Here is a 21,646-nt window from a genome sequence, read left to right on the forward strand (position 1 = left end):
TTTAATTTGATCCAACAATCCATGTTGCCATTTCATGTCTTTGAAAATTGTCATATATATGACTGTTTTTCTCAATGTTTGTCTGTTTTTACCTGTCTTCTGTCTGTCTGTCTTGTTCTGTTTATCACCTAAAGCCACTAAATGTTACTTCAAGCTGTTTGAAACAAAACAATCAGCATTAACATGATGTCTTTGTCAAAGTCCTGTCTGCTAAACCTGCCTATACAAACACAGCCTCCTGAAGACAGTTTCCTCATTACATTCTCTCACTGTCTTGTATCTGTCTTTTCTCTTCCTTGGGCACACTGCTCTTTCCCTCTTTCCTCCTCTCTCTGTCATGTTTCATCACTTCCAACACTGCAGGACGAGGAGAAGGCAACCCCTCCAGCGTCAAAGAAGCCCGGTAAGGGACGGCCGTTGCTGGGCCGAGAGAAGAGCGCCGACTCGTCGTCCACCTCTTCTTCGGCTTCGGCAGAGAAGCAGAGACAAGAGGCTCGCAAGCGTCTGCTAGCTGCTAAAAAGGCTGCGTCATTTCGACAGAACTCGGCCACAGAGAGCGCGGACAGCATCGAAATCTATGTCCCCGAGGCCCAGACTCGTCTCTGAGAGAGACAGTGAGAGGGAAGGATATGTGGTCGGATCAAAGGACAGATAACTGTCGCTGGAGTGGTAAACTCTTCCAATGCAAATGAGCTAACTCTGAGTAAACAAGGATGGAGGTAGGGGGAGGAGAGATTAAGGTCTTCGAGATTAGGGTGGGGGTGGATTTGGCTATTTTTGACACACTCTTACAGTTATAGGCTGGTCCTGGTGGCATCAAACACTTATTTAACAAGACGGAAAGTGAAAAATCGAACTTTTATGGACTCAACGGACTATGAAGCAGGAGACTCCTCGTTGGAGGCTGCCATTGAAAACCTCAGCTGATGAACTGTATCATTTCTTGTTACTACTCTTGATATCATAAAATTGTTAATGAAGGTATTGTTATTACGACGATTATATCCTAAAGAATCTATATGAAGACTGTTTTAAACGTTCCTCTATCTTGGCTATAAGATCTATTAAGTGGGCAGAAGGCAAACATTAATGCTCTTCTGTCTCCCATCGTCCTCCTCTCTTCCCAGACCATTGGCCATCTTGTAGCTTTGCACAACACCGCCTTGTGGCCATCACACACACACTGTGCACACTACATCTACTGCACTCACACACACTGCAAACTCACACCTATGTATGTCTTCCTTGTATTTATTTGTTACTTTATTCATCCCTTTGTTTGGTATAAAAATCTGTTTAGATCTGTTAATCTGAATATTTTTGGTATGATGAATCTGAGAGTCAGATTTGAAGGGGTATTTATATAGTTCCTAGCAATTAACTTGTGTGCGTGTGTCCTTAAAAATGTTCTTGTGTCAAAGATTAACACTGGTGAGAATCTGTAAAGAGGAGTTTCTTAATGGTTTTGAATGAAAGCACATCCCGATATTAACGATGACCGAGCATGAGGATCTCTGTTTCATTCGGAATGTCAGTGGCCACAATATTACTTAATATTTTCTTTGTAGGGAAGAAATCTTCAACTTCCTGTTAGTCTCTCTTGCTTCTCTCTGTCCCATTAACTTTGTTTTACATGTTTGTGCTGTTACTGAATATTTCAGTCAGGATTTGTGTTCCATCTGTCTGTTTAATGCTTCTTTAAGTGCTTTTATTAACCACACTTAGCATTCAACTTGTACATCTCAAATAAATCTAGGGCTTTTATCGAAGTAATGCAGCAGGCTGGGTATCCAGGATGATACTGTGTTATAGTTTGTGGGGGCGCACATTAAGACGCGTGTCTTGTGTGTGTTGCTGTTATTTTTATACTTTGTTTCCGACAGCATTTTGATTTATTTTGCCTCCCATCACTGAACAAAATCAGTCTTTGTTAGCATTATTTTTCCCCTCATTAAACATCATCCAAAGTACCTGCACTTTTTTTATTCAAAGAAAAGAAATATTTAATTAAAGCATTACATACATTAGTCATTGTGTTTTTCATCTCTTATTAAATGCTGCTTTCTTTTTGTTTTCATGGAAGACTGCATAAGCCAAAGATGAATTCACTGTTTCAAATTCATCTCATGTATGTAAATGTCAGCAGAAGGGAGCTCAGCAGTAACTGTGCTTACTGTGAAAATAGATGGACTGTAGCCACAGAACTGTTTGTATTGCAGGTTTAACATGTTGATATGCACATGCCTAGAAGCTTAAGCAGAAAGGCCCATCACTGCAACTATTCTGAGTGATTGCTTTGCAGTGTTCTGGAGCCTCTCTGCAGCCTGGAAAAGTTTTATTTCTGACCTGTAGAGGGCGACAGTGGTTGATTTCCAATCCAAGATGCAGAACATTGTAGTACACTGTATACACACAATGGAAAGGCATTTACACTTTAAGACCACATGCAGCCCTGCCCTGTTTTGCATTAAGAGGACACATTGTATGGATGACACATATTTACAGACGGACTCCTCTGTCTCATTTGAAGCCACTTCCCAAAACACAAAGAGGTCTGAAACGAAGCCTCTTGGTTTATGAGTCATTCATTTAGGATTTCACTCTGGAAGTACGGTACATGTCCAACCATTAAGTCAACCCTGACATGCCTTAAATCAACTGCAGTTGTTTGCCTGTCTTCCACTCACATTTGGCTTCTTCTAAGTGGTAAGCAGACATAAACCTAAATTCCCCTTCCTAATTAGTTATGTTAAATGGTCGCAGCGTCACTCCACTGCTCTGGCTGCTGCAGTGCCTCTTTCTCACCCGCTGTGACCCAAAAATGCAGCCTGGGGCTTTGAATTGGAAAAGCCTGATGACCACCATTCTTTCTCTATCTTGGCAAGAGCTTTCTCTTGATGGCTGGCTTTTGTTTGCCTGTTGTGGATGACTCTCAGCAAGGAAAATGGCTCTGGGGTGTCAATAGCCTGTTCCCTGGTTGCTGTCAATGCCACCACCACCCCCCAGCCCCATTTGACCGGGTTGGATACATTGTTAGCACCTGAAGGCCTTTTGTGTGACTTGAACTCGGTCGTTAGCTTGATTTGATTTCTGACTGCCAGGAATAGTTGTGTGTCTGACAAGTTGTTTTCCCGCAACAAGCTGTTTGGTGTCAATATAGGTGCCGTTTTCTACAAATTCAGACGGATTGTTATTTGATCTCCATGTCTTGGGTATTGAATATTCAGTCTTAAGAATTAATCATTCTTAAAGGGGCACAATGTAGTTTTGGAGAAGAAATTCAAACTCAAATTTGAATATTTACAATAATAATGAGGTAATATACAATATTATCCTATACATTTTTTCATAACTGAATAAACAAGCTGTTCTCAGAGGAAAATAAGGTCCCCAGAACACTGTTTGAAGCTACAAAGGTGGCAGGGTCCACCAAATATAAACAAAGTAAAACGGTATGAAACTGTGTTGTCCTTTAAGGTCAGTTTGTTCAGTCATGAAAACAAAGACAGTTTGTTTGTTTAGGCATAAAATCAGTCACTGAAGATGTTCCTCTCCAAATGAAAATGTCTTCCCCAAAACTACATCGTGCACCTTTTCAAGAGGAAAATTGCTGTATATGTAAACGACTAACCTGAAAGGCAATATACTGCAACAACTACATGTATATGCAACAACCACTGCGAGAGTATTCTTAAAACAAATTCATAACGTATCATTTCTAATTTTTTTTGCCTGCTGTCACCCATCCTAACACAAAACCGTAGGTCTGTGCCTGACTTGGACACACGTCAGACACAATGTGGCATCTCAAATCCGCTGAGGAAGAAGGAGGGAAAGTTGTTCTATCACTTGACCATCAAAAACTGAAAGGCATTTCTCTTCCAGCCAAAAAAAAACTTGGATGTGTAAAATGGCAAGAGATGTCAGTGCTCATCTAATGCATTTAAACAAGGCTTCTCTCCAATACACACGGATATCATCGGGACACACCGAGGTCTATTTCCTGGGTAGAGTCATCCGTGATCCAAACAGCTGCACCGTGGGGGGTTTTGTTGCTGTAAAGCCATTGATTTAAAGGTGATAACGGTCCCCATGTACGTTTGATGGATCTGACCTATTACCATCTGCTTAAGCAGCAGTCTGTTGTGGTAAAGCTTTATTTGGAGAAGTGTTTTTCCAACACTTGTATTCAGCTGAACTCTTTAATAGCCCCCTTTCAACTATAGAAAACAACAGTGAAGTTGTCACCCATAAATGCAAAAGTAGCAAGAGTTAAAATGTTACGCTACATCCTTTACAATGTGACCATGGTCAAAACAGTGCCATATCTTCAGTGAGACCAATCTTCCTTTCATTTTTCTGTTTTTTCTCTATTACACATTATTAAAAGTTAAGCGTCCGTGTAAGATTGTTTACACATTTGCAACTTTTTCTGCATTCCAGGACTGAGATAAAGATCAGTATAGAAGCTGCAAGAGACCGACAAAGAGACAGATTTATCCCAAGAGGAGAGTATACCTCAGCTGGGATACCACCAGTGTATCCACTCCCATACAGTAGTCCAAAGGCCTGCTTGCAAATGAAAAAAGAAAGGCTCATTAGCATTTCTGCTTTGTTCCACTGAGTCGAGCATAAAACTGGGAAAGGGGTGAGGGGCAGAACCTCTGCTCTTATCACAAGAGATATGATATAGCAAAAAAAGTGTCTGTAAAAATACTAGAACAAATATTTTATGAAGCAAGCACATTTTAAAAACTAGGATCTGTTCAGCATAATACTCTATAGGCTATGTGTATGTCAGGGTTCGTGGGGGTTTAGTATAAAAGGCAAAGTTGTGAATGAGTGGGTGTGATTTACCTAGATTCTTGTCACTATACTCTGGTAACATTTAAAGTATATGTGCAATACTGAGTATAAAAGGGTTATTTGATATTAAGATGAAACTAATAATGTTGCATTTCTCCCCCTCTGTGCTTCTTAAAGTCGTCTACTGTAAATAAGAACAAAAACCAGACTGAAATTCTCATCTTTTACAATGCTGTAGATCTATTTATACTATTTCAGAGTTGTTCAGATGTATAATGGAGAGACGTAACGTTCAATAAAATGCACACGATACTTTCTCAAAAAGTTCATCATGGCTGTATTTCTCTTACTGTTTCGCTGTTTGATAACTGTTAAGGACAAGTTGATTTGTGGCTGTCATTTTCCTCATGGACTGTTTTTCAATACTGATAATCTATTTTTTTTGTTGTTTTAAAAACCTGCTTGATTTGATTTGTAACTTCAAATCTGTTGCATTCATGTGCAATGATAGAAGGTATTGAAGGGGCACTATGTCGTTTTTGAAAAAAGAAATTCAAACACAGGATTTTAATGAATGCAAACTCAAAAGAAATATATATTTATCTCGTCCACAACTGAATGAACAAGCTGTTCTCAGAGGAAATTATGTCCCCCAGATGACTGTTTGAAGCTAGAAAGGTGGCAGGGTCCGCCACATATAAACAGCAGTATAAAATTGTTTTGTCCAGTTTGTTTATTCAGTTGTGAAAACAAAGAGAGTTTGTTTATTTAGGCATAACAAATGAGTCGATGAAGATCTTTCTCGTCTGATAAAAAAAAATGTCTTCCCCTTTAAGTCCTAAATTGAAATCATCCTACAGATTGGTACGGCTCGTTCTTGCTCTCCTCCCGCTCATTTGGCCTGCATGGGAAATCAAATCATCCCAAAACATCTGCAGCACCTCTTTTACCCACGAGCCTGGCGTCAAACAAACTGCAGATGTACTGTCGAGATATGACGGCAGGACTTGTTGCAGACAGTGTGAGCCGACATAACTCGCTTCAATTTAATTATGAACTTATCAAATGGGGTCACCAGTCGACGCTTTCGACGTTTATGATTTATGTAACAAGAACATTTTGCTCAACGTTACGTAAAGCCTTCCCACACTGTGAAGCTGTCTCCCGCACACAGGAATACAAAGAAAATGGACCACGGTGGTCATAAAAGATGACTGTGTTGCTATATTTACACTGTCTGGTGTTGGTGTAACCGTGTGGTTTCAACTGTGTCGACAAAATAACATTGTTTCAATGACGGCGATATATTTTGAATGAAATGGTTCTCCCGTCAGTCACCGAGCCTGTCTGCTCTCCAGTGAAGCGCTCCGATTGGCTGACGACCAGCCGGGAGGCGTAATAGAGCCCCGCGATTGGCTGACAGGCGTTGATGAGGCGGGCTCATTTCAGCTGCGACTGTCAAGATTGGCAAAGAGCTGGCGCTGCTGCGTGCAGGTAAAAAGGAACAAGCGACACAAAACAGAAAACATTTATCCTGGCGGAAAGCGACGTGTGCGATGGGAGAGGACCGTCCGGTGAAAGCTTACCGTGTGGCGCAACAGAACCCCTAAAAGCGAGGTATTTAAGTCGGCGAAAAAGCGCAACACCTTCAGCTTCTTGGAAGAAAGTGCCGTTGTGTCAACCATCGCTCGGCTCCCGGGGCACGCTTTGTACAGAGAGCAACTTGGACAGCTGCGTGTTTTCAAGCGAGCCATCAACAAAGAATGAAAGCATTCAAACGAGGTGAGTCGTGTTTCTACCACTAGCCAGGCACGTTTACGAGCCACAAAGTGTCTGTCCGCCGCGTCTTCGCTGTTGGTTTTGCCTGGTATGCGGGCTTTTTGTTGCGAGCAAATGCAGCGTGTGTTTGTGTTTAAATTTGGAGGGACAGCTAGCCAGCTAGTTATCTCTGGAGGCAGCAGGCATGGTGTCCATCTGGCGGAGTGACATGCGGGAGGCTGTGTGCTTTCCTGCCTGTGCCTCCTTTGTGCGCTCCAGATGGCTAATTTACCGAGCAGCTCTCGTGTTTGCTTTGTTTTAACGTCACATTTTGTGTTATCCGGCTGTTTTATCGCCGGTTGTTTTTTTATTTCGCTGTGATTGTGACGTTATCAGTTTGATAAAGCGAGCTGGTCGCAGTTTGATGTCTGATGTGAGCTGAACTGTTTTCTAACGGTCACATTCAAATTCTCAGCTCGGTGTGAGTTTGTTGTGAAGTTAACTTCACTGTGGACCCTCAAAACTTCCCTCTGGAGAACATTTTACACCTTTTTTCTTTTAGTATATACAAAAATACGAGGAGCACTTTCGCAGGGCACAGATTTGGCCACTTGTTTGCAGCTAGAGGAGACATTTTGTAAACAAAAAGTTGGTTTAAATTTAGTGTGACACGCTGTACTAGCTAAGCTAACACCTGTCTGAAAACTAAATGGCTAAATCAATCCCAGATTGACATGTTTTATGGCAAATCTTTTAAATGTTCATCCAGTGATAAAGTGTTCAGGGTTGAGGGAACACAGCTTTGTTATGGGCCTCATCATTTCTCTCACAGATTGTTATCAGAGACAATCTGTCAAACTAATGAATGAGAGACAGAGTTTTAGACTTTCAAGCAAACATAATTTAACCCAGAAAGTGTTAAAATTGACTCTAACTGAATGAAATCAATACTGTGATTTGAATTGGGATTGTTTTAAGAACAATCACATTGGGAAAAGGATGATGTTCAGTGGTACTGATCAGCATTACACCAGAAATTAACCTAGACAAACTATTTTAGTGCAGTTACTCGGTTTGAATCGTTATTGGGGACAAAAAAAAACATTTCCTTTAAAGATGATAACAATCTTGACATCATATCATGACATGGTTCCACCACAAATTGATAGTCAATGATGTACAGCACAGCCGGCCTGACTGTAACACACTAGTTTAGGTGCTAGTGGTTTTGGGGCTCATTTACACAAATTGGAGGGAAATGTACTTTGAATTTGCATTTAGTCTTTCCCCCACTTTTCTAACCTGGTTTTAGGACTTCCCTCATTGTCGAGGAATGCAGAATTCAAAAGATTTTGTCAACTACTCCAGCAGTCCTGAGCCGAAGTGGCACGAGGTGAAAACGGCCTTCTTTGCATGGTCAATAGGTTCCTGGGCCACTAGCTACTGTGATGTTGATATGCACACAATCTTCTTTGTGAAGACAGGCGCTGCCCCGGGGGTCAGGTTTCACCCAGCCCCAGAGAAAGACATTTACTGCATTCTGTGGCCCACCCCTGGGATCAGGCATGTTCCATTTTGAGGGGAGATTCTCTCCAGTGGCCAACCGGAGACTGACAAAAAAAAAAGCCCACAACAAAGTTCAAACCACACAGCATGCGTTTGAACGTGCTCTGCACACTGAAGCTTTGTAAACCGCGCTTTAAAAATAGGAGGTTAAAAGTAACAATAGGGTTTGTACACTTGTTCACTGCTAAGTGCTAAACCAGTGCAAACCATTTCTTTTTTTTATTTTGTGACCAGCCTCTGCTCACATGGCTCCTTACTGTTACTGAATGGTGTTAAAAAGGTCTCATTTTGTGCTGTGGATCAGACCAACACCCTCTCTACAGAAGTGCAGTTTGGTGTATGGTGATTCACACGATCAACAGTTGCTTCCTCCCTTCCCCACACAAGGATGCATGAAAAACAACACTGAAAACTAAATGACTAGATTTGATATTGACATGTTGATGAAGTGACGGAAACAATTAACTGACAGATCTCTTCCCCCCCACCCCCCGTTCCTCAGCTCTGGAAGATGAGCATCGCCCGGAGCAGGAGCACTCCTCGGCGGTGTCGGACAGCGATGACGGCTCCCCGCTCGACCTGTCAGGAAGAGGGCTCTTTGGGAAGCGCCGTCGCCGCGGCAACCTGCCCAAGGAGGCGGTGCAGATTCTGCGGAGCTGGCTGTATGAGCACCGCTTCAACGCCTACCCATCAGAGCAGGAGAAACTCAGTCTGTCGGGCCAGACCAACCTCTCTGTGCTGCAGGTGAGGGACACATTTTTGTTTATTTGTTTTAGTCTCTCTAGAAGTGTTCAGAAGAGGAATTGACACTTGTGGTGCACCCTGTTTCTGCATTCTTGTGGTGTTTTTGCCTATCCTAGACATTCATCTAGTTTGCCAGAAAATATATTTTTGTTTGTCAACGCCGTCTTTTCATTTGTTGTAGAGCTGCCGCTGATTATTATTATCCATCGAGTTATTTTCTCGATTAATCAATTTGTTGTTTGTCTATAAAATGACAGAAAATAGTGAAAAATGTCATTCAGTGTCTCCTAAAGCCCAATATAACATCCTTGGATGTCTTTTTTGTCCGCAACTGAAAGATATTTGTTTTACTGGAGTTAATTAACCAGAACATTTTCACATTTGAGAACCTGGAGGCTCGAACCAATTAATTATCAATAATGGTCAGGAACATATCAATTATTATTCTTGCAGTATCAGTCTAAATGTACTCGGTGATCATAATACCTTTCACAATGCTTTGTCCTGTGCTGTCATTTTAAATTTTGCCTAGGTGAAACATGTTTTTATCAACACTTGTCACCAGCTGGATAAGTGAAAGCAAAACAATAATCATATGGTATCCCCACACTGTGCTGCTGAGAGTGACACTTTCCCAGCCTTCCATTTTCACTTCAGTGCTGCGGTAGTAGACGTTTCCTCTTTACCTCTCAACGCACAAACAGACAGGCGGCATTAGAGGAGGCATTACAGATCGGCGTGAGGCGGCAACGGAGTTTCTTGTTATGTAGTCAGTTCACTGGAATGCCTTTGGCTGGCTTCTCTGTGGCTCAGCATATTTGAGCTCAGACCTTCATTATTGCCAGCTGTCTGAGGGCTCTCATCTCTGTCTTGCTCACTCTCTCTCCTTAGTGTGGGAGGCTGTACCACTAGAGGGGGTAAGGAAGGCCTGATGTGCAGATGTAGATGAAGGGAAATGTGTAGGTGGTTATTAAGTTCACAGGCCTCAGATCATTTTTAAGTTCATGAATGTGGTGAAGGGTTTGAGTTAAGAATCCGGCTAATTGAGAGTGCCTGAAGCTGTCGGGTAAAAAAAAAGAAAATTATCTGAATCTGAGAAATATAAAGGAGCATTTTCTTTAATCTATTTTTTAAGAAAAGCATCCTTTTTTATGCCAACCATTCTCACTCTTTTCACAGATCTGTAACTGGTTTATCAATGCACGTCGCCGCCTCCTCCCTGACCTGCTTCGCAAGGATGGCAAAGATCCCACCAAGTTCACCATCTCCCGCAAGGTTGGTGGTAAAAATGAAGGCCACTCTTCTAATGGCGGTGGAGCCAGCTCTCCAGAAAGCAACTCATCCCAGCAGCGACCTTCCGTCATCCGCTCTGGCCCCACACTGGACCTCAGTCTTCTTGGGAACACGGCGGCAGCCATACTGACAGGAGTAGGCTACCCCGGTAAGGAGGAATCTGTCCAAGCGCTGATGAAGCTGGATACACAAAGTCTTCTGAGGGAAGCGGAGGAACAGAGTGCTTGTCTCACCAGCACAATGGCAGCTAGCCCCACCAGTGGCCTCTTCAACACGCCTCCTCCCACTCCTCCCGAGCTGTTCCCCACTCAAGACTTCAGCGACTTGAGGCTGCTGGTCGATGCCGCCCTGCAGAGGGCAGCGGAGCAGGAGAACCTGAAGAGGCTCCAGGAGAGCCAGAGCAGACCTACAGAGGCTGTAAAGACTGAAGTAGTGGAGGCACAGTGCAGTGATTACAGCAGTGACATGGGGCCAACACCACCTCCAGAGGACAGCCAACAAGTCATGGATCCTTCCAGGGTGCAGAGTTTGATGGAGAAGGCAATGGCTGTTCCAGTGTCAGCTGTAACGTCAGTAAAGGCTCCAGTGCCTCTGGCCTTCGCAGCCTCCTTACCAGTCCCGGCTTCGGTCCTGGTCTCTGCCCCGAGGCTATCTCCTCTCCCAATGAATAAAGTCATCTGGAGCCCCTTGGAGAAGGATAATACCAGAGCTTCCAGTCCACACCAGCCACAGCTGCTCCCAGCTCATCTGCCAACCTCAGTGCCAATGTCTGCCTCAGTTTTAGGAATGCCCAATACTCAGAAACCAGCTGCTGCTCCAGCCGTCACCCCAACGCCATCAGCAGCTCCACCCTCAAGCTCAGTTCCAACTCCACAGCCCACTGCATGTCCTGAGAGTGCATCAGTGCCATCACCTAGTCCCACCTCTGTCGCTGCTCCCAGCCAAGCATCATCCAACAGTGTAGCGCTTGTTCCAGCTGCTCCTTCTCCAGCCATCACCTCCTTTACACCCACCAGAGGGCTCCCGCTTTACCTGCCGTTCCACAAATCCCCTTTAATCCCAGTCACAGTTCCGTGTGCATCACCCATTTCAACCGGAGCGTCGTCTCCTCCAGCACCTGTTCACACCCAAGTCTTTTCCTCTGCACAAGCTCCTACTCCTCCAACATCCACCTCCACGCCAACGATTACACCTCTTCTGAGCCTGGCTTCCCACCCTTCTCCTCCTGCTCTTCAGCCTTCCTCCACCAGCAGCACCACCACCAGCAGCAGCAACAGTAGCAGCAGCAGCAGTAGTAGTAGCAACACACAGAGGAGTTCAGCAGTGGTGCCCAGCGTTTGGAGCATGGTGCATGCCGACAGCAGGCAACCCAGCGCTCTTCAAGTGGTTAAGACCCCCATCAGCACAGTGTGGGGCCCACAGCACAGCCTGCACACAGTGAGTGAGACTGTCAACTAGGAGCTGAAAACACCTTTTTTTAATATATATATCCGTGGAGGAGAGGGGCCAAACATTCCCTTTGGCTGGACAACACTGTAAATAGGAGAATGTATCTTCATCACCGGTCATTAACACCTGTGCCTGCAGAATACAGGGAATGAAATAAGATGAATTAACTGGGCCGTAGCGAACATGACTTGCTGTTTCAAGCAACTTTTATTGTTTCTTGATGGAGGCACCTGCTGGTAAGAACACTCTTGATGTCATACCTGGAAAATGAACATTCCTCAGTGCAGAGTCGGTGTAATGTACAAAGCTTTCGATGACATTTTAAAATCTCTTTCCACATGACAACTTATGATGAGGAGAAGAAGATCCCTTAATTGTATAAAACTTCATTCGGTGTAATTATCAGCACCAGCAGTTAGCCTCTTCAGTAGCAGTACTGGACTTTATTGAATGTACAAAAGACATTGATATCATTGGCTAGGCTGCCTATCATCCATTCCCCTCCGCCGGACAAAAAGGAGGATATACGTTGTTTTTTTTGTTTTTTTTCTACGTACAGCAAGAGCATCTCTATAGATGTGCAATTCAGAGGATTTCTTTTAGCAAAATTTAGTCTTTTTACTACATTTCCCCCTTTTTCCTTGGAGATGAGCGGAAGGGAAACTGATTGTACTGCTGCGAGCCTGACTGAATGACTCGCCTCGACGTGTCTGTCTCCATCGCCCCCCCTCAGCTCCCCATCTTCCTGTCTTTTTATAGCTATGGGGATTCATCGGCCCTCATGAATTGTCATCTCAACCACTCAACACATGCTCTCAAGTACCACATGTTTCTTTGTGTGCTTGCCGGGTCCAGTCTCTAAAAACGGGCTGTATTTTCATGCTGTTCTGTCTATTACTTCATGTGATCAGTTGTGTGCAGCTGTCAGGGATTGTTGTTGAGGGGGAGGGCTCTGGATACAGGACGAAGGGGAGAAGGTCACATTGGATCTGTTACAGAAATCAATTTCAGTAGGGAGGTGAGCAGCTCGGTGACAACATCAAGCTCTCACAGCTCCTGAACTGAAATGTTACACTTGCTGTGAGGCATGGCGCCTTTTATCTTTTTGTGGTGCAAACACTTTAAATGTTGGATCCTCTTATTTGGGGGAATACATCAATTATTCAGATTTCCCTTATCTATTTGGGGCCTTAGTATTTGGTCAGTGTATTTCAAACCTTGATGTCTTACTAGTGGAAAGATGAATTGGTGCGTATAGTGTCTCGGCAAAGCAAATGTAGCACATGTACTGAAGTAGCTTAAAATTTGCTGGAAGGTTTTTTGTTTTGTTTTTCCCAGGAGGTTACACAAGCATAAAAATCAAGTCTTTCCTCATCAGAGCTTTTCCTCGTTTAGAGATGGTTTCTATAGATTTTCTAATCATTCATACAGCTGTAGTTTCCATGAAACTGTCTTAGCACAAACCACAATATAAGGCTGACTGCCACCTGGATATCCATAAACCTTAGCAACATGCGGAAAAGTTCCTCTGTGAATAATACAACAGTGAATCTTCAATGCTGTCATGTTCACTCTTGTCATTGAGCTGTGCTTCGTTCAGACGGTTACATTCTGCATGCGTGACGAGAAGACGGAGAGAGAAATGTGATATTAGGTCAAAGTACTGCTGAGCACTATCCCATCACGCCCTGAAAACGTTGTCTTGTTCACGGCAGATGTGGTGGCTCCAGCTCTCCTCTTGTATTTCCACTTCTTTTTGTTTCGTTCGTCCATCCTCACTGCCTCTGTGATGTCAGTTTTTCTGTTACAGGTACTCACTAGACTGATGTGCATTTATACCTCAATTTACACAGGTCATGTCAGGCTTGGGTCATATGTAGAATACTAAGTATTAAAGTAATATTTTTATTGTTCATACTACATCATGCCACTGTGACAACACCTTATCGGTTATGATACTGGAAATGGCTGGTTTAAGTTTAGGCAGGCATGGTTTTTTTATAGTAAGGTTTATATGTGATTTTTTTTTTTTAGATGCGCTCCAATCAGATCAGACAATGTGATGATGCATGTAAATATTTTCAAAGTCATGTTTTTTTGTTTGTTTGTATTGGCATGAACTTAAATCTCAAACTGTGTAGTTTCTTTCCAGCCAAATACATTCAAAAATGTTTTTCAAGTTCATGTTGTGAATCATGACTGACTCTTGGCAGTATGACTGGCTGCTGTGCCTTAAACCTACGACTGAGGGATGATGTCCCTTTTTTATATAAAAACTTCTCAATAGTCTGTGCAATATATGCCTTAAACTTTAAATGTGTGTTTTGTATAAGCATTTCAAAGAAATAAAAGTTCAGTTTTTTCATAAATGCTGTGTCTTCTCAGTCTTTTGTTGCCTTCAAAACTAGCAAACATTCAGTTTAACTAATTTATGAGGATAACCAAATTGCATCATGATGTTGAAAACATTTCGTCAGCAACCCACTGACAAAAGGTCCTTTTTTCATGGAAGACATTCTAACTTGCTCCAGTCATTTTCTGGTTTTGTTCATGCTGTCTCGCCGTCTGTCATATCTGACTGGGACACTGTAACGGAACAGAGCCATTGCTGATGTTATTAGTAACACTTTCCTACTATGAAGAGATAAAATGTCTGCTGTGAAAAAAGTCAGTAGGGTATGACCTACATGTGTTTATCTGACAATGTTCAAACAGTTCTGATTACTTCACAGGAAAGATTTCTATATTTGAGCAGGAAGGTTGAAAAAGGGGGATGTCACATAATGGTGTACACCAACTTTTTACCACACACTGATGCAAATGTAGTAGGTGAATGTTAAAAAAAATAAATAAATGAGCAAATAATGTACAACCATTGAAATAATGTTTTAGATCCCCCTACTGGCAAGGAGGCCCTAGACATGTGCCTAGGACCAGTGTAGATAAAAGCAAATGTTTTGAAAAACTACTGTGTCCCTTGGACCTTGGACAGTGGTGGTGTTGAGTACAGTGTAGGACAAAGAGCATTCCTGAATGCATCATTGAACTGAAAAACTAATGATGATGACTGAAGTTAGATTTAAGTATGTAAAGTAGGAGACGCTTGTTTGAAAGAAATACAAGAATTTAAAAAACACTTTCTGAGGCATGAATAAACTTACTTTATTTGCCTGAGCAATTGCAAGACTCAAATCCTTCAACAACACAGACATACCTGATCCTTCAACAAATACACACAACCTCAGACTAGAAGCTCTAGTAACCATTTCATCGAGAGGAAGGACTCGTCACTTTTCATAAAACAACCAGAATTATATTTTTTTTATCCAACATACAGGGAGACAAGAGACAAGGAGATTTATCGCAGTGCTTGTGCAGGTGTGATGGCTAATTGGCAGGAGGAGGTAAACATTGCTGGTACTGTAATGAAGCACTGAACGTGGCAGTCCAAAAAAACCCCACGCACACACATACATATTGTTTGATGCATCTCAAAAAGTCCAACCAGGTTCCCTGCAATGATCTGTGGCTGAGGCCGCAGCAGACTTGTAGCTACGAGAAGCAAACACACCTCACTTCATGGTGACCTTCAATGATGATACAAGAAAAATAACGTATGTAAAATATTTCTGCGGATTCCAAATGAATCCCAAGCTCCCACCTTTCACGTGTAGATCAATATAAATGAACACTTACAGCCTTTTATATATATAAAAAAAAAAAACTTTGCTGCATACAAATCTCATTCAATTTCTCTCAAACCTACAGGAGCCCATAAAGGTAGGAACAAGGGACTGATTTGTGGTGTGGGACTGGTTTGGAGGGGCCCGAGGCAGTCGCTTCCTCCCTCTACTCGTCGTCTTTGTCTTTGGCGCCGTGTTTGAGAATGCGGGTGAACTCTGCGTAGTTGAAGTTGCCCTTCTTGTCAATGGGCGCCTCGCGGAACAGCTCGTCCACCTCTTCATCTGTGAAGCGGTCGCCCATGGTGGTCAGCAGCTCTCTCAGGTGGTCCTCGTGGATCACACCTTAGACACAGACAGCGTGTAAGATAAAGTCACAAACACTGGCCATGATTTGCGTTGGCCATATTTAGTTCACGCTGACTCACCAGATCCCTCCTCATCAAAGCAGGCGAAGGCGTTGCGGATGACGTCCTCTGGGTCTGTTCCGTTGAGCCTCTCTCCAAACATGGTGAGGAACATGGTGAAGTTGATGGGCCCTGGTGCCTCGGACATCATCCCCTCCAGGTACTCATCAGAGGGGTTCTTACCTGAGGGAAAGACATCACTGTTACTAAGGCAGGGTAATATATCGATCTTATATCGCTATCGTGATAGGAGATTATATATCCTCTTCAATCGTTGTATTATGATATGGCTAAAGTGTTGTCTTTTCCTGGTTTTAAAGGCTGCATTATAGTTAAGTGATGTCATTTTCCGAATATAACAGTCTGTCTTTACCCGCTTAGTCATTATATCCTCACTACTGATTAAAAAATCTCAAAATCTCAAAGAATCTTGTTGCAATTGTTGCAATAGTGTATAAAAAAAATAAAAAAAACATGGTATTTCCTCCAAATTGATTTTGAGGAGCTTTCAAAATAGGGAGATATATGTCATGTGTCATGACATAGCCGAAACATAAAACATAAAAACATAAAACCCAATATTATTTGAAGGCTGTATTCCTAGCCCCTGATTATTACATGCATCTACTTCTTTCATGGGATTTGGGTTGCAACAGAATGATATTCAAGGTCCATATGGGTGCTGGAAATCCATGAAAATGCTTCAATCAAGGATTGAAAAGTGCTTGGATTTAGGATTAAGTGCTTGAAATAGTAACTGCATTTGCTAGGCCTGGTTGTATAGGATGCCGAGTCTACATACAGACATTTTCATGGTATACTAACTCATAAAATATCAAGGTATACAGTATTAGTATAATTATCAGTCAGAATAACCCTTAAAGGAATGACTACAGGAGGTTTTTCTGGTTGAAACTCACTGTCCTATATATTTTTTCAATGACACTAATATGTTGTAATTCAAGTAGATAAGCAGTAGGTAAGCGTGGAATGTCAGTTTTTCATTTATGCAGCTGCAACCATACGTGGGACTATACAGTACCAGGAAATGTTTCTTTATGCTGATACAGAAGAAGAACCCTGTCGTGATAAACAGTGTGCAGCATCTTTTGTTGTGAAAAACTCATTAAGAATTTATGACATGATGCAAGTCAGCAGTTTTTGAAGGAACCTCTCAGAGCCATGTGTATTTGATTGTTTCTGATTTCATTCGCATCCAGTGATTTAACACCACACCTCAACAAAATTTGGAAATGTAGGAGAGACAGGTTTAAAAAGAACAGTCCAAATTGAAGGAGTAGAGGCTGAGTTATCCTCACTTTCAGCTCCAACAATACTTAATCCTACATTTCCCATAATGCAGCACTCTATGACCACATTTAAACACCTCACTACTTGCTTATAAGGAGGCCTGTCAGTCACATGTTTTTCCTGGACTTTAGAGAGCTCTTACCAGAGCTACAGAATATAAACTTTAGGTGGAGTGTCCCTTTAAAAGCAGTGTCAAGCTCTACACTTGTAGCCATAGAAACAAAGTGAAGTGAGATGACGGTTGCGTACCCAGAGAGGCCAGCATGTCGTGCAGATCCTCCTTGTCGATGAAGCCGTCTCTGTTCTGGTCGATCATGTTGAACGCCTCTTTGAACTCCTGGATCTGAGACTGGTCGAACATGGCGAAGACGTTGGAGGTGGCCCTCTGTGGGCGCTTCTTGGTGGTCTTTCCCTTGGCACGCTTGCTCGACATGGTGGCGGCTGGATGTGGACCTGTGCACATTCAAAAGACATGAGATTGTAATTATGCGGCACCATCAGGGATCACAGAGATGCTTGAGATGAATACAGATTTCTGTCTGAAAAGACGGGTTGGATTTAATTTTACATTTCAGTGTTAAAACTGGAGCTCTGCATCCATGTAGCTCTTTTGATATTTTTCTTTGTTTGCCCCGAGCAGCAGAATATTTTCCCTCCTCTCTCTCTGTCTCTGTCTCTCTCTAGGGAAAGAGACTCACACTCCTCCTGAATGTCGGCTACAGTGATGGGTGTGAAAATGACATGTCTCCACTGTGCACGCTGCAGCTAACTTCGGGTCCTTCCACAATTAGACCCGTCACTCATGTTCAGGTCTGCTCTGGTGCTCTGAGATTGTGTTATACCCAGCGGGCAGGAGCAGGTGAGTGTGGCTGATGAGTCACGTAATGACGTATGACATCACGCCCTGAGTGGCGCTGAGGTGATGCGAATACTGAAGGTGGCACTAACTAACATGATAAGATCACCTAGTGGGGTGAGCTTTGTCAGCTGTGCACCACTTCAGTGGAAAGTTATGACTCATCCTCAAATGCAGGCTACTGTGTTTAGTCCTACACTGGGGAGCTGTAACATGAGATGATCCCACAGTGTTAATCATGTCCAGACGAGTCACTTCCTCTCCATTATTTTTGCAACCTTTATTCATACGTGCGAGTTTCACTGAGACAATGCTCTCCTTTTCATGAATCACATTCACACCTGGAAGCTGCTCAGTACGCCCACAGTCTGGTCTTCCAGCCACTGAGCAGCTCCACTGGAGCATTTGGGGTTAAGGGGCCTTGCTCAAGGGCACCACAGTGGTGGTAAGGAGGGAGGGGCAAGCGCTGCCCTTCACTTTCCCCACCCAGATTCATTCGTCTGGTCACAAATTTCGCTTCTCTAACCTTTAGGCCACCACTGCCAAATTGTTAGCCATTAAAGTCTATGGCGACTGAAATTTCCTCAAATAAATACAGGCTTTATTAAGGATAAAACTCAGTATACATGATTTTATATTGATCAAAACTTAAAGGCCCAGTGTGTGGGATTTAGTGGCATCCAGCGGGGAGGTTGCAGATCGCGACCAACTGAATACCCCTCGCAGCATTCTAGCCTTCCAAGCATGCAGGAGAAACAACAGTGGCTGCAAAAAACACTAAAGCCCCTCTCGAGATTGATTTGTCCTATCTGGGCTACTGTAGAGACATGTCATACAACATGATAGACTCCTGTGGAAGAGGCTCCCTCTGTAGATATAAAAGGTGATTACACACAAATGAAAACACCTTTAAATTCCATTTCTGCCAACAAATTGTCCAAATCCTACACACTGGACCTTTAAGAATGTTGATTACCAGGGTGGTCAGGTAATTAAGATGTGAGGTTAGGTGTGTTTTAACACTATAAATCTAAAATCTATTTTCTTAACTCCTAATTACTTCAGTTAACAAAGGACCAAAATTGCCATAACCATGTCTGTATTGGAATTTTACAAAACTCACATTTTTACTACAAATTCAAATAAACTACATTGTTTCTCTGAAAGTCAGAAACAGCACTATTAAGAGAGAAATATATGTATTCAAAAAGAGATTTTCCTATTTACCATCAGAATTTGAATACAGATTTGCATTTTGGCAGCAAGACACACTTCTACATCCATGTCTTCACAGAAGTGTAATCCAGTACTTCTAAATAGATTTTCAGCTGTCTTATATTCTCCAAGTGCGCCATCTGTGTGGCGCTGTCTGTCATTTTGTGTCTCTGTGCCTGTCTGATTCCCACAGGCGTCACAGCAAAGCTAATGAAGGCAGGGCGGAGCAGCTTTGGCTATCTCTTTATCTCAAATCTTTACTCTGCTGAGTATATCAAATTTTATTCCTCTGCTGATCTCTATACAAATGAATGCTACTGTACCACTGAGGCAGAATTATAGATTTTATTGTCAATGCAAATTAGTATGACTGCCAACCTGTTCGGTTCTGTCTGCGTTTATAATCTAAATGAATAGCTTGACTTGCCGCTGTAACGTTTACATGAAGACACTGTGGCCAAAAATGGATGTGTATGTTTGGCGTCTCTTCAGTGTAAAGGTTGCAGGAAGAGAAGTCAGCGCCAAACTAAGCAGTAGTTAACTTGTTCTCAACACCAGCGGTGGTTACACTCCTTCCTTTTCTTTTACTGCACACACATGTTGGATCTGTCTTTCCTTTGGTTTGACTACTGTTTGGCTGCATCTGTCCACTCGTGTGCCAGAGAAATGAAAGAAATCTGGAAGGTGTGTGTTGCTGGCCCACAGCCCTTCCATTCTCCATGTCGCAGTGGCTGAGGAAGCTGGAAACAAGACCAGGCGTCTAGCTCCAGTTCAAGGTTTCAGGAACAGAGGAATTCCTCGATCTGATTAGGGCTTCTCTCTCTCTCGCCCGCCTGGATGGTGAAGTCTTCCCACAATGCACCACATTTCCATTGTGCAGACACTGGCAGCAATTTAGAATGTACAAGATTTTTTGTCAAGGTTCAAATGAAGTGGCTGCAGTTTTAACAGCCCAATTTTAGGCCCTGGATTGTAGTCATCTCTATTGTGCATTCCTGTTTGGCTCCATACAGTAGGGTACTGTCTCCTGTTGAAGCAATCAATAAGCTAGACTGTTTGACTGGTGTGTTTATTTTGCAACCTACATTTTCAAGGTGCAGGAAAAGAAATATGATGCCAGTGCCGTAGCAACAGCTCCAAATCGTCTGCATTCTGCACAGGGTGATTCAACAATGATTCACAAAGATGCAGAGAACAACTATTTCTGACTGCAGCGACGTCAGCTTTCGTCTGACGTGCCTCAGCTTGGCTCGTACTGACTAATTGTATTTGTTCTCTGTCCACCACAGCTCCTCCGTGCACCCTTTTATCCGCTGGGATGACAAAGCTCCTCTGTTCCTATCGTCTAGCGGGAACACACGCACACACTCGAGCTTTGATATCACCAAACAGTGCGGCTGTCATCCCCTCGCCCTAACTCCAGGTCGTGTAGGTCACCGCGCTACTCAAGTGAAACGGTCAGGAATTCCAAACACAAACAGAGAGCAGAGTGGAAGTTAAGCTCTCATCACCTATAAAAAGACACCAGTGGTGTGTATGTCTGCGTGTTCAAGAGTGTGTGTGGGTGTGTGTGTGTGTGTGTCTGTGAGGTCTAAATGGGTCAGCTGCATTCAGAAATTCCTGTGTCTAATGTACCGTAGTGATGAGATGGAAGTAAACACACATACACACATACAGTATGCAGAAACACACACACAGGTCTCAGGTGAAGGTGTGTGTCCTCCTCAAGTCTTTCTTCACTGTGACCAACAGATGAAAACGCTCTCTTGTAGCTGATCTTTAATCAAAGATCCACTTCAGAGACTCTATGTAACTCTATCCTCCTCGCAATCTCCACTGACAGTTCAGTATTGTGCCACTGAACTCAAGAGAATTTACACTTCAAGTACTTTCAAAACACATTTTTTGTATTCTTTGTGAAAAAACAGCTTTCTCTCTCACCTTGGCTTCAGGCAGAAATATTCAGAAGTCCCTCAAACTCCTTTTAGTCTGGGTCCGACACAGCAGTGCGAAAGGGAAGCAGGCAGTCCCACTGGAAAGTTTGTTTAAAGAATCAGACTCCCGGTGGGTCCCTCCCCTTTCTGCCGGGGCCAATGGAGAGGCGGACATGTCCCGTACAAAGACATCCCAGGCCAGGCCATTTCTCCATACAAGGCAAAAGAATGCACAGGCTGCAGCCTGCTACTGCCACAGACGCCGCTCGGGATGTTTGGGAAAAAGGCAGAAATGACAGGAACTACGATAAGGCTGCCTTATTTAGAGAAATGAGCCCTAAACATTTAGAGGAGGCTCTGTATGGTGGAGTGTGGAGACATGGGGGGGAGAGTTGTGAGCAGATGCAGAGCAGTTTTTGAAGGCCTGTGTTTCTGTTGTAAGACTATGGGCTTCCTTAAATAGGCAGCTTGGCTGGTCACCACTGGGGCTTTGAACGTGCAGGGAACACCTTGAATTATGTCATAGGGGGTAACATCTGTTTAGTGGTTGCTCACTCTTTTTGTCTTCATGTTTTATTAAAGGAGCACTTAAGGAAAACCTATTTGACAATGTATTCAGTGTAAAAC

At 43.0% G+C, this 21,646-nt stretch overlaps 3 protein-coding genes across 9 annotated transcripts in view; 2 read left to right on the plus strand and 1 right to left on the minus strand.

Moving 5' to 3' along the window:
• The window catches only part of dlgap4b (discs, large homolog-associated protein 4b), a 108,626-nt gene extending 106,599 nt beyond the window's left edge, over window positions 1-2,027 (plus strand). For 6 of the 7 annotated variants that reach the window (XM_084348149.1, XM_084348153.1, XM_084348152.1 and 3 more), the window contains one exon: window positions 364-2,027. In XM_084348149.1, coding sequence (XP_084204275.1) covers window positions 364-606 — 243 coding nt within the window. In that variant the 3' untranslated portion in view covers window positions 607-2,027. The remainder of the gene's footprint in view (window positions 1-363) is intronic. The other variant, XM_084348154.1, reaches the window with a different exon arrangement.
• A 4,252-nt stretch (window positions 2,028-6,279) lies between these two features.
• Window positions 6,280-13,985, plus strand: tgif2 (TGFB-induced factor homeobox 2). Its single transcript, XM_084348961.1, has 3 exons — window positions 6,280-6,588; window positions 8,633-8,874; window positions 10,054-13,985. Exons 1-3 carry the CDS (start codon window positions 6,570-6,572, stop codon window positions 11,623-11,625), a joined length of 1,833 nt encoding a protein of 610 aa, XP_084205087.1. The 5' UTR covers window positions 6,280-6,569; the 3' UTR covers window positions 11,626-13,985.
• Window positions 13,986-14,757: 772 nt separating this feature from the next.
• On the minus strand, window positions 14,758-21,150 carry myl9b (myosin, light chain 9b, regulatory). The gene is made up of 4 exons (XM_084349623.1): window positions 21,027-21,150; window positions 17,264-17,467; window positions 15,725-15,886; window positions 14,758-15,641 (listed from the first exon to the last, which is right to left on the minus strand). The coding sequence occupies exons 2-4, from the start codon at window positions 17,445-17,447 to the stop codon at window positions 15,466-15,468; spliced, it is 522 nt and encodes a 173-aa protein (XP_084205749.1). The 5' UTR covers window positions 17,448-17,467; window positions 21,027-21,150; the 3' UTR covers window positions 14,758-15,465.
• Between the last annotated feature and the right edge of the window lie 496 nt (window positions 21,151-21,646).

This window comes from Pagrus pagrus (assembly GCF_965226575.1).
Source record: "Pagrus pagrus genome assembly, chromosome: 3".
NCBI classification, from domain to species: domain Eukaryota; kingdom Metazoa; phylum Chordata; class Actinopteri; order Spariformes; family Sparidae; genus Pagrus; species Pagrus pagrus.